This window comes from Mandrillus leucophaeus, unplaced genomic scaffold, assembly GCF_000951045.1.
Source record: "Mandrillus leucophaeus isolate KB7577 unplaced genomic scaffold, Mleu.le_1.0 Scaffold1112, whole genome shotgun sequence".
Classification (NCBI taxonomy): domain Eukaryota; kingdom Metazoa; phylum Chordata; class Mammalia; order Primates; family Cercopithecidae; genus Mandrillus; species Mandrillus leucophaeus.
In genome coordinates, this window is record NW_012099344.1 from 863,457 (window position 1) to 876,543 (window position 13,087).

The window sequence follows — 13,087 nt, forward strand, 5'->3', positions numbered from 1 at the left end:
CTACTTGGGAGCCTGAGGCAGGAGAATGGCGTGAACCCGGGAGGCGGAGCTTGCAGTGAGCTGAGATCTGGCCACTGCACTCCAGCCTGGGCGACAGAGCCAGACTCCGTCTCAAAAAAAAAACAAAACAACAACAACAAAAAAATAGAATTTTGGAAAACTTGTACATGCTACCATGAACTTGACACAAATACTTTTCCTATTAGATTGATGATGATATTAACAAATGTGGTTTTCTGACATTGTATAATGGAACATGTCAATATTTGAAAGATCTGCATAATTCAGTGAGCCAGTATTTTCCAAATGACCAAAGCATGACATTATAAGATCATACGTGGAAAACAATCTATGTAAAGTACAAGATAGACCAATGGATTTTAATGTAACAATACAAAAATTCATTGATGTAATTTCTAATTTTACAACGCAATTAACCTTTAAAAAAGAAACCACCTGTTGACTATTATAGTATCAAAGAAAAATATCCACAATTGTGTGAAAAGTCTGTTAAAATATCCTTTCTTTTTCTGACTGTATTACTGTGTGAGGCTGACTTTTCTTGATGTATTACAGCCAAAACAACATATAGCAAAGGATTGAAAGTAGGGCAGGCATGAGTATCCAACTGTCTCCTATCAAGGCAAACAAGAAAGAGATATGCAAAAATGTGAAATTGTGTCAGTCTTCTCACTAATTTTTTGTTTTGTTTTGTAAAATATAACTTTTTTGAAAAATTTTATATGTTAATGGGCATGTAATTATTATTTTAAATGAAATAAGAAAAGTATTTTTAAATTATTTTAATTTTCCAATGTAATAAATTGGAAAATTTTAATTTTCCAATGTAGTAAATTACTTACATAAATTATTTGGGGTGCCCATTTCTTTTGAAGATTACAAAAGGGTGCTGAGACTCAACAGTTTGAGGGCCACTAGAGGACTGGGGATAAAACAACTTGTGTATATTTCCGTTGTTGTTGTTGTTGTTGTTGTTGTTGTTGTTGTTTGAGATGGAGTCTCGCTCTGTCACCCAGGCTGGAGTGCAGTGGCATGATGTGAGCTCATTGCAACCTCCCTGTCTCATGCTCAAGCAATTCTCCTGCCTCAGCCTCCCGAGTAGCTGGGACTACAGGCACGTACCACAACACCCAGCTAATTTTTGTTTTTTTAGTAGAGATGAGGGTTTCACCATGTTAGCCAGGCTGGTCTCGAACTCCTGACCTCAGGTGATCCGCCCTCCCCGGCCTCCCAAAGTGCTGGGATTATAGGCATGAGACACCACGCTGGGCCTGCCTCTGCTTTTAATGGTTGTTCTGCTTGTTCTCTTTTAGCAGTTGCCCCTGCTCCTCAGTTGTGGCTGAAAGGCAGTATCCGGTCCTGGTCACTGATAATATGAACTGATCTTGTTACTATTGAGGCCAGATGGCAGGGTTTCATGTCTGTACACAGAGCATTTATCATCCTTTGATTTCTGTAACAGCCATCCATCTATCTGTATCTAATCTAGCTAGCTATGTGTAGTGTCACTAGCATCATTGGGGGATTGTTTCAGAGAGGGAAATTCAGATGAAGTCAACAAAAATTTTAAAAGGGAGATATTGAGTATTTTAATTCTTCTTTGTCTGCATTCTTTTGCTACTTGCTTTTTCTCTTTTTTAGATATTAGAAATCCTTTTATGGGACCTATTCTTATGAAGAAGATAATAAATTACTCCTTCAGAGAAGAGCGTAATATCTGACTGACTACAGTACACCTCACCTTTAGAGCAGTTGGACATAAAAACACCATATTATGTTCTTTCTAGAAGTAGGTTGATCCTTTCCTACTGATAAAATCAGGCCTACTCTCCCCCACATCCGCTAAGATGTTTACACAGGACTGTGTTAACAAACAGCCATCCAGGCCTGAAGGAAGCTTAGTGAGTGACATGCTAAATTAATGAGAAGACCTGTTTCTCCTTTATGTTCCTTTGTCTGAAATTTTTATAGGCAGGAAATTTTAAAAATAGAAAACTAGCAAATACCAAAATTAATTAAAACAAATGTATTCTTATGTAACACTTTTTTCTTATTTTAAAAAAATTCCCAAATACCCAAACTTGCTTCTTCCATCTATTAGAAAATCATAACCCAAGGGGAGGAAAACATCAGGCTCCTTCTGGCCGTTGGTTTTCAGCTCTCATTGCTTTAACTCCAAAGGACATGTCTGGATCCTGGCCATCGTTTCCTATCACTTCATGGAGTCAGTGTTGTTTTGACAATGCCAGCCCGGGATTTGCTTTTCCACGCATCACTTGCATTTGTCTCCTACAATGATGTTGATAACAACAGGGTTTATTATTGATGAGTTTGTACTTAGTCTATTTAGTTTGTAAATGTCAGAGGTTTCTGTGTTGATTTAGGAAACTGTAAATGTCACTTCAAGAATCAGACTTAGAATTTTTAAAATATATTTTTACACTAAAATTTAAACTATAATTCTACACTTTCTGCAACAAGAAAATCACATACTTAACTACTTTAAAACATGGCTCTTTAGCTTGGATAGTTACAGCCCTTTATTAAGGTTGACATAGAAGAATTTTGCTTTGTTCATCAATTATTTGTTGAGTACCTACCATGGGCAAGACACTTTCCAGGGGCTGGGGTGGACTGGGAAACATAATAGGTCTGGTCTCTACCCTCTTGGTTCATGATCTCGTGGAGGAGACAGAAGAAAATGTTACCACATTATGAAATTGCAGGTGATAAATGTGTGCAATCAAAAAGTGTGTGACAAGGGAACCTAGTGGGATTGTCAGAGAACACTCCTTTGAGGAAGTGCCATTTGATCCCAGGTATGAAGTAAGAGTAAGAACTACTAAAGAAGGGGAAGGGGGTCCTAGGGTCCATTTCATGCAGAGAGAACAAGGCCTATAGAAGTCCTGCCTGAGATGAGATGGAGCCTGATGTTTTTGAGGAACCAAAAGAAGGGCTGTATAGCAAGTGAGCAGAAAGCAAGTGGAGCCAGACTGAATGGCATAGAGAAGATTGAGATTTTGCATGGCACCAAACACACAGGATTGGGCTTCGAGTAAAGGGTAATCACATTCACATATTAAGAGGGCTATTCTGACATTAATGTGGGGAACAGATTGAAGGAGCACTGTCATTAGAACTCTGGGCCGGGTGTGGTGGCTCATGTCTGTAATCCCAGCACTTTTGGAAGGCTGAGGCGAGCGGATCATGAGGTCAGGAGTTTGAAACCAGCCTGGTCAACATGGTGAAACCCCGTCTCTACTAAAAATACAAAAATTAGCCAGGCGTGGTGGCGGGTGCCTGTAATCCCAACTACTCGGGAGGCTGAGGCAGGACAATCGCTTGAACCTGGGAGGCAGAGGTTGCCGTGAGCTGAGATCACGCCATTGCACTCCAGCCTGGTGACAGAGCAAGACTCTGTCTCAAAAAAAAAGAAAAAAAAAATGAGGATACCTATCCTACAGTTGTGAGATTGTTGATAATACATGTAGTGGGTCCGGCATGATAAATGGCAGTGAAGGTGGACTGTAGGAACGGAGTATTAGGAGGAAAAACTTCTTCTGCCCCATATTCTTTCTGACTGCCCCTGTCCCATAGGTATTTGACCCTTCAGATTCATAGCACTAGAAAATTTATCAAACAATAATAGGCTGAGCACAGTGGTTCATGCTTATAATCCCTCTTCTTTGAGAGGCCCAGGTGGAAGGATCGCTTGAGGCCAGGAGTTGTAGATCAGCTGAGGCAACATAGTGAGATGCCGTCTCTACCAAAAATTTAAAAATGAGCCTGACGTGGTGACGCATGCCTGCAGTCCTAGCCACTTGGGAGGCTGAGGCAGGAGGATCGCTTGAGCTCAGGAGTTTGAGGTTATAGTGAGCTATCATCGTGCCTCTGCACTCCAGCCTGGGTGACAGAGTGAGATTAGAAATAATAATAATGGCAATGAACCTGAGGAGCTTCTTGTTTAATTTATTACAAACCACTTGTTAAAAAAGATTTGTTAATATTCATAGCTTTGCCAGAATTTTATATTATTCAGAACTAAAGCAAATAAAAATGTATTTAAATATATGTATGTGAACATTTTAGTTGGGTATTTTTCACTAGAGAACCAGATTTTTAGAATTAGGGGTGATTACATATCTTTTATCTTCCATGTTTACAAAACTACTCTGGTAATTATTTAGAGTATGTTACAATAGTTAATAGCCCATCTGCTCATTTCAGAATATCTTTCTGAAAATAAAAGATTTGTTGGAATTTAAATGTAACAGTGACTTGCAGTTGACATAGGGTTGCATCCTAGTTGCTAATGTGATTTTGCTCCTTTATCTGAATTAAAAGCTGAATCACTCTAAAATTCATTTCCCTCTCTTTCCAGATCATGTATCAGTTGGAGGTCTTGGAGACAGCTTCTATGAATATTTGCTGAAGGCCTGGTTAATGTCTGACAAGACAGATCTGGAAGCTAAGAAGATGTATTTTGATGCTGTTCAGGTAACCTAATATTTAAATCTTCTTTGCCACTCAGCCCTAATTTATAACTTTATATTAATCAAGTTTTAATGACTAAGTGATGTACTACATGAATGAGTTACAAAATACTTCCAGTTAGGTAGAGTTCGATATCTGCTAATATCATAATAATTGTAATCATATTTGATGTTTATTTCTAATTGGGCAGCTAAAGTTTTTGCATGGTTTAAACCTCAGTTAAGAGTCACATATCTGAAAAAGTCGTATTCTTTCATAAATATGAATTATCTCCTTAGGACCACAATTTATATTATGTGGGGGGAAATCCTGAATTTGTATTCTGACAATTGCCTAAGTTAAAATTGCCCAAGAAGACAGAGAGTCCCAATGGCTACCTCCATGTGAAGTAAACTTGTCCCCAGAGATATGTGGACAGTACTCTAAGGAAATCCACACATAAAAATCTGAATAAACTCATATTTAAGGGAAGATCATTAATAGTATCAAAGATTCTTTACAGTGGAGAAGAGGCAACAGTTGTGTGTTGAATTGCCTACCATGTGCTAAGCAGTGTGTTAGGGTAGCTCCTTTAAATGAAATGGTGGAGTTGGGTTGTTTTTCTTCCCTCTCACAGTACTTGAGCTATTACTCACCCAGTTTTACAGATAAAGTTGCTGTGCCTCAGAGAAATTACATGTCAAACCAAAATTAAGATTAAAGTTTGTCTGTATCAGCACCTGTTCCTTTTAACTCATTCACTGTGGATTTATTTGTAAGAATTTCCATTCTACATTTAAATCTTCATTTACTAATTTGCAAGCAGTAAGTTAGTAAGGTAAGTTAGAAACTACTTAAAGTCTCTAGGAGGAGGCCAGTATAAAAGTAAACTAAGAAACACCTCCAGTTAAGCCTCAATCAAAACCGAAAATAAAGTTAGAAAGTAAATCAAGTCAGGAAGAAAATTATTTTATCTAAAATATTTATACTCTTCAGGAACAAAATTTTTTAGTGGAATCAGGTGTTTTTGTGATTATTTAATGTGGTAACACATATATTCTTTTAATATTATTATCAAGGCTTCTCAAGTAGTGTTGTAAAATAGTGGCTCAGTCCCCAGAAAAATTTTCTTTGTCTTGACAGCTTAGAAATTTTTTAATAAAGTGTTAATTCATAGGAAAAAATGGAAATTTTTAATCCCAAAGATGTAGCCATTATAAAATTGGTCTTTCTAACAAGAGGTCTGGGTTATTTTGACATAGGCATACTTGTTTATTTAAATATAAATGCAGCTTGCTTTGTTCTGGCACTGAGTATGACATTGGTTTCTTTTACAAGTCTTCACTACTTCCCATGCAGGAACCAGAAGCGCCTTAGTGAGAACATTGGCCTGCATTTGGCACAGCCTTTATAAAGGCATGTGATTAACATCAAAAGCAAACTAGGATGTGATCCACATGGCCTCTTTTAGGTTTATTTTTCCTCACTGCTATGAGGTTTCAGATTTTAATCTAGGGAGTTCTCCATATTTTATAGTTTCCATTCTGTCATCCTCTAATCACCATACTGGCAGACATTTTAATTATTCTAATCCTAAATTGGCCCTCTGAGATCTTGATGTTCAAAAAAAGACAACTTTAAAATATTATTTGAAATATTTTCTTCCTAGTTCCTAAAACCATACCTACACAACCTTTAGTATATTGTAATCAGACAAATCATTGACAGGAAAATCCATTAAGAACAAATGAAGTCAAAGTGCTTCCTGCTTCTCTTCGTAGTAAAAGCTAATATTCATTGCATTGTATATTTTCAACTTAGAAAGCAAAGCTAGAACAACTAAATTTCTGTTTTGAGAAGTAGCAGCGTCTTATACAGCAAAGTTTCTTTCTGTTAAGTTGTACTTTAGAAGATTATTGTAACCAAGGGGAGGATGCTGCACGCTATTGTTCTGGACAGTTGATTACTGAAGATACGGTTACTCTGTTGTAGCTTCAAGTAGATTTTGGGAAGCATTTAATCCCAGAGTGGTATGTTTTATTTGATTATTTTAGTAACAAAATATTTTGAGCTTTCAACTGGCTATCATGGCCCTATCTGGAGATTACACTAGGAACTCACAATGGTAAATGATACCTGGGCAGATGACTTATCAGACACTTACGATTCTGAAGCCTTCATCAAACCAATTTTTTAAAGCAATTATAGAAGGATTAAATCACAAAATATATAGTACCCTTTTTTCTAATCAATTATCTGTAGCCTTGACACAGTAGATCTACTAAAAACTATCCTTCTTTGTATTTATTTGCGTTTTCCCATGGCCACACAAAATTACTGCTTTGAAGGTCTTGGAATTTCCTTGTAGCTTTTATTAAGAGGTAGCAACTTGGTCCAAATCATGCCAGAAATAATATCGTACTTTATTTAGGATCCATAACAGGGTAATAATGTTTCTCTAATTCATGCTCAAAAGCTATTACTCTTGCCATGTAGAAAGAATAATTTCTTGGATTATGAACAAGTATCTGCTTGAAGGACTTTATTGCAATTTTTGTTATGAGAAGTATAAATAGCTAAGATCTTCAGTTGCATAAAATAAGAATGAAATATTAATGTAATAACTAAACCATCAATAACATTAGCTTAACCACAGTTAATGAGCACAGTAATATGTTCATTTATTTCTTACCATCTTGGTTTCATTCGTTTATTTCTAATAAAGGTAGGAAAGGTTTTAGCTTCCTGTGTATTCATTTTCATTCATTCTTCTCTATCACAAGTTTTTTTCTGTGTCTGTTCCCAAATGTGCTTCCTAACAAATTCCTGTCTCTTCATAGCAGTGTACAGGTATAGACACAGTCATGGCCTTTTTCCTTCCATGAAGTAATTGTGGGGCAGCAGGGAGAGCATTTTCTATTAGAGGAATTGGAGATTATTTTTGCTTTTTAAAATATAAGGCATATTTTATTTGTCTGTCTAGTTTAAGAGAATATCAACAGACCTGGGATAGAAATAAAAGATGTTTTATAAATCATTTTTGTAAACATTATCATTTCTCCCAAATTTAAAGATTTTTATTCCGATTTTTAAAATATATATATTTATTCATTATATAATAGTGTGCTTTTTAATAGAAGTATTAGAGAGGAACTTGATTCAAGTGTCACCACATTGGAGATGTAAATGTTTATAAATGACTTTTATCACGTGCCACTTGCATTAGTGACTGCTTTATAAACAAAATGTGGCAGAGTCCTATCAGGAGATCCGGTCGTTCCCATTTATGGATTAGGATGCTGAGATTTAGGGATATAGTAAGCAAATTGTTCACTTCCACAAATTAGAGAGAGTGTCAGAGCTGGAATTTGAAGCCAAGTCTTCTGGCCACAGAACACCTCCTCTTTGTCACTCTATTTTGTGATCACTCCAGGCCTACAGAATTGAAAGGAAGAGTTTTGCCACCGTCCTGGATCTCATGCACAAATATGCTGTGTTCTTCATCCACCTTAGGGCCTGGGCTTTGTGTTATTTCACCACCTGTGGAAATGAAAATGTACCAAAACAACTATTACCGCTGCACAGTGGCCTGTCTTTGAGAAGGGGAAAGTTTTTTGAGTGTGAGAAATACAAGTGTTTGGTCGCGGAACCAAGCAAAACCAACTGTGCTGGCGCAGCAGTGTTAATTCTGACTAACCAAACTAATAAGGCCTAAGCTAGCGGAGGAATACAGAAAGCAATAGCGTGTAATTTCAGGTTGAATGGATTTGTAACACCAAACTCTGATTGGGAGTTGTGTTTTATTCTCTTTTTTATTAATGTTGGGCATATTTTTAGTATAAATTTGAGAAGAGATTACAAAATAGTAAAAAAGTGTTTTTTACAGGCCATTGAGACTCATTTGATCCGCAAGTCTAGCAGCGGACTAACTTACATCGCGGAGTGGAAAGGGGGCCTCTTGGAGCACAAGATGGGCCACCTGACCTGCTTTGCAGGAGGCATGTTCGCACTCGGGGCTGATGGAGCTCCCGAAGGCATGGCCCAACACTACCTTGAACTCGGGGCTGAAATTGCCCGTACCTGTCATGAATCATATAATCGAACATGTGAGTACATGTTATTCTTCACTTACAGTCTATTCCCACATGCTTTGATTTCATGCAGTTTTGTCATTGCAGCCATCAAAAGACTGTCCACTCTGCCTATGAAACTTGATGATCGTGATTAATGTCATAAAGGAATGTATATTTTTATTTTAAAAGGCAATGATTTTCGACCTGAAAATATCTATCTTTAGTTTGCCAAGAAACAAAAATCCAGGCCCTAAAGAGTTAAAGCCAGCCTAATTTACTGACTTCTGCTTCTGCTAATAACACTGGACAAGGGTCTCTATCTCCCTGCAAAGAGAAACTTAGCATTGTATTATCCATTGTTAATCTTCTCCACATCCCCCATGAAATAGATCATGAATCCCACTCCCTTCTTATAAAATAGGAATTTGCAACACAAAGTACAAATAACTGGCCTTTTGTAGCAAAATTACTTAGGATTGTCAACCACTAAATTTCTGGCTAACTCAAATGGTATTCCACGGTGTCTTGTACTTGCCTGGTGGGTGCTCAGTAAATGGGGGTTAAATGAAAAAAAAAAAATTGTTACTGTTTTCTAAAATGGACTCTTTTAGATGACTAAATGTTCTAAGTATATGAGTTTTATGTATTACATGATGTTTATAACTCTTTTTTAAAACTGACCACTTTGACATCTCTCTTCAGTGTTGTTAAAGTACAGTCAGACCTTCGTATCCCTGGGTTCCACAACCGCAGATCAGAAATGTTCCCAAAAACATGGATGGTTCTCTCTGTACTGAACATTTATAGAATTTTATTTTTCTTTTCACTATTCCCTAAACAATACAGTATAACACCTAGTTACATAACATTTACACTGTATTAAGTATTATAAGTAAACTGCAGATGATTTAAAGTATATGGGAGGATGTACCTAGGTTGTATGCAAATACTTTGCCATTTTATATAAGGGACTCAAGGAGCCATGGATTTTGTTATCCTCGGAGGGTCCTGGAACCAATCCCCCACAGATACTGAGGGATGACTGTACTGTCTAGTTTCATTTCACTTATTGACTGTAAGCACTGTCCAGAACAATAACCCTTATTCATTCATTCCATGTCCTTTAGTTATGAAACTGGGACCAGAAGCTTTCAGATTTGATGGTGGTGTTGAAGCCATTGCTACAAGACAAAATGAAAAATACTACATCTTACGGCCAGAAGTTATGGAGACTTACATGTATATGTGGAGACTGACTCATGATCCAAAGTACAGGAAATGGGCCTGGGAAGCTGTAGAGGTGATGTTTTAATTTGCATGTTTCTTATAGATAAATGTCATAGTAAAAAATGTTCAGTTGATACCTATAAATCAGGCTTATCAACTTTTCTATAATTTTTAAAGCTTCAACCAGGATTTTTTCCACCTAGGACTGTGTATTTTCATTGAAGTCGTTTTATATCCCTAGCTTCAGCTTTGCTTTGTATAACATTGATATAGATATACCTACTGATAGACTTAGATATTGAAGGAGATGACTAGAAAGGCATAGTCTAAAATTAAGTTCCCATTAATAAAAAAATGATGATCTCTTAATTCCACCTAAGGGTTATTGGCAGCTTGGGGATATTCACCTCTGTCTGTTTCAATAAACACTTCATGTTTTTTTCTGTCTTTGAGCTTTAAAATGCTAGTATATGCTTCTACTTAGAGTAAATAGCTACTTAGATCTAACTTTTAGAAAGCACTTATAGAAGAATTACTTTGTATAAGGATATTCCTTCACCAGCCTCAGGTTTCTTGGAATATCTGTAAGCTTTCCATCTGCCCAGGGTATTATTTTCATTGTCTGTCACCTCTTGGGTCTCTTCCTGCCCAGGATGGTATATCTCCTTCCTAAACTAATCTAGTGAATGCTTTGTGTGCCAAATGCCTGAGGAGACACCCTGCAGGATATGCATCTAACAATGTCTGTCTAATTGTAAGAGTTATTATTCCGCAAGGAGTGGAAGGGAATTCAGGTGATAAGAACAAGCAAATGCTTTAATTACACTCTCATTCTCTAGCACTCTTTGTTAGAAAGTTAGCTATCTTTAAAAACTGTCCATGAGGAATGACTTCTCTCAGGAAATCTAAAATGAATATTGCCTTTGGTAAAATTTAACTAATATCTTAGGAAGCCATCGGTGAATCTTGCTGATTATCCTCTTCATTGAGTATGTGTCTTCTTATTAATCATCAGTCATTTTAAATAACAGCAATTCTCTAGGCCTCTCTCTTTGAGGGGGCAGTTTTATTACATTTAATCAGTAGTCATTGTAATTTCTTTACATTTCAGTTTTTTTCCTCTGGAAAAAAATGTTAAAATTGAGGCTTTTCTAAACTTTGATGATACGAATTGTTTTGATCTTCAATTGGCCAGCAAATGAATTGAATATCAGTTTAAGTTGAGAATATCAGGAATAACGTATTCCATCAAATCTAAAACACCATAGTTAGTAAGAAGCATCATTGTTTTATATACCACTAAGAAAAATAACACTGCCAATTAAATTATGACATCCATTTTATAGATGTTAGAATGTGCAAAATGTATGACCGAGAAGGGATCAAAAATGGGAGGTAAGCAAATTTGTATTGCAAGGTAGACAGGGTGCTTTGGTTTGCTCTGTTCTTCGGGAGGTTGGTTGTTTATGGGATCATAAGGTTGGTTTATGTGTTATGATTTTTATTTCTTGTCAACCCTTTAACATAATATATGACATGAAATCATTTCCCTGTGTCACAACACTGAGGTCTCAATTTTGGGGACGCCCCCAGTAACCTCTGCTAGAACCTGAGCTATAGTGGTGAGCAAGGAGTGCTGTAGGATCTTGCATTTTTTAAACCAGAAAAACTGGGACTTCGAAGGCATGGCCGCACATTTCCCCCCGCCCCCATGGCCTCCTGTGTTTCAGCAGCAGCCCCGCATATGCTAGCAGCTCTCACCTCCAGCACCTCCAGCACTTGGCTGTTGTGATGCACACTTGAGACCACAGCTGGAAACCATGTCAGGAAAAGAAGGCGGAAGAGCTTTCCCTAGCCAGCTGGCTGTGGTCTGGGAAGTGCTGGGGAGTGAATGGCTGGTAAACAAGGAGGTTTTGGAGTTGATGGATAACTATCCCAGTCTTCTTTCTTTCAAGAATCATTCTGGAATGCATGCTACATGGTTCTTCAGAGGGTTTCTAGCAGGAGTGAGCCTCGTTACACACAGTCGTAACTTAGTATAATTCATTGGCTCTTGCGCCCCTGTTTTGCTCCTCCCACTTGCCCACTTCCTGATGTCACCTCCCTGACAGACTTCCTGCATCCTGCGTCCAACCCTTGTCTCATGCTTTGCTTTTAAGGGAACCCAAATCGAAACATAGGGGGTCTTAAAAATCACCTCATTCCGCTTTCTACTTAAAGACAAGACTCCCTTCCAAATCTCTGCAAGATAGCTGTTCCTTATCAACCGAAGGACTTCCCAGCAAAGGGGAATGTATCACCTACTAAATTAACTCATTCCAATTGGTAATGGTTGAAGGTGTTAGAAAGTTACTTATTTTGAAGCCACAGTTTACAATGTTCTGTGCTCTGGGGGTACCAGAGGAAAAAAAATCTCCCTTCTACATTTCAGCTCCCCAGTTATCTGAAGACAGCACGTTCTGCCATCTCTTCCTTTCCTCATCCATCATTTCCCTTGATTTTCTTCTCCTGACCTGGTTTCCAGCTGTGGTCTTTTAGGGCTGAGCAGTGTGTCTCAAAAACCTCTCTTCCTCTCTTAGCAGTGTGATTTTTCACAGCTTATAGTCCAACTTGTTCTTTTAGTAGATTTATATTAAAAAAAAAAAAATTGCCAGCACTTTGGGAGGCTGAGGTGGGCGGATCACGAGGTCAGGAGATCGAGACCATCCTGGCTAACACGGTGAAACCCCATCTTTACTAAAAATACAAAAAAAAATTAGCCAGGCGTGGTGGCGGGCGCCTGTAGTCCCAGCTACTCTGGAGGCTGAGGCAGGAGAATGGCATAAACCCGGGAGGCGGAGCTTGCAGTGAACCGAGATCATGCCACTGCACTCCAACCTGAGTGACAGAGCAAGACTGTCATCTCCAAAGGAAAAAAAAAAAAACAAAACTGGCTTATACTGAAATTATAGTCAGTGTTAGCTTCTCCATTCGCTACCATTGAGTCACATCTCCTTTGCACTGTACTTTTTCACCCATACTTTCAGTTTGTAAATTGTAAGCCGTCTTCCTATCTTCTAACAAAGCACTCCCTTCCCAGCCTTCTTTCACTGATACACTTGAGAAACCTGCTTTCTGTGTCTTAAATTTCTAATAATAATGTCAAATAAGATATGAAAAGGTATATAATCCAGCACTACAACACTAGGGAGTTCTTTTGTGGGTTAACAGCACTCCATTAATCACAGATGTTCAAGCACTTGCAAGTCTGCCTGACAGAAATAATATTTAACATTATTAATATATTATAATTA

The 13,087-nt window shown here is 37.7% G+C and overlaps 1 protein-coding gene across 1 annotated transcript in view; it reads left to right on the forward strand.

The window, feature by feature from the left end:
* The window catches only part of LOC105549293 (mannosyl-oligosaccharide 1,2-alpha-mannosidase IA), a 196,259-nt gene that overhangs the window by 176,103 nt on the left and 7,069 nt on the right, over positions 1-13,087 (forward strand). The window contains exons 10-12 of the mRNA XM_011993763.1: positions 4,403-4,518; positions 8,381-8,600; positions 9,695-9,867. Coding sequence (XP_011849153.1) covers positions 4,403-4,518; positions 8,381-8,600; positions 9,695-9,867 — 509 coding nt within the window. The remainder of the gene's footprint in view (positions 1-4,402; positions 4,519-8,380; positions 8,601-9,694; positions 9,868-13,087) is intronic.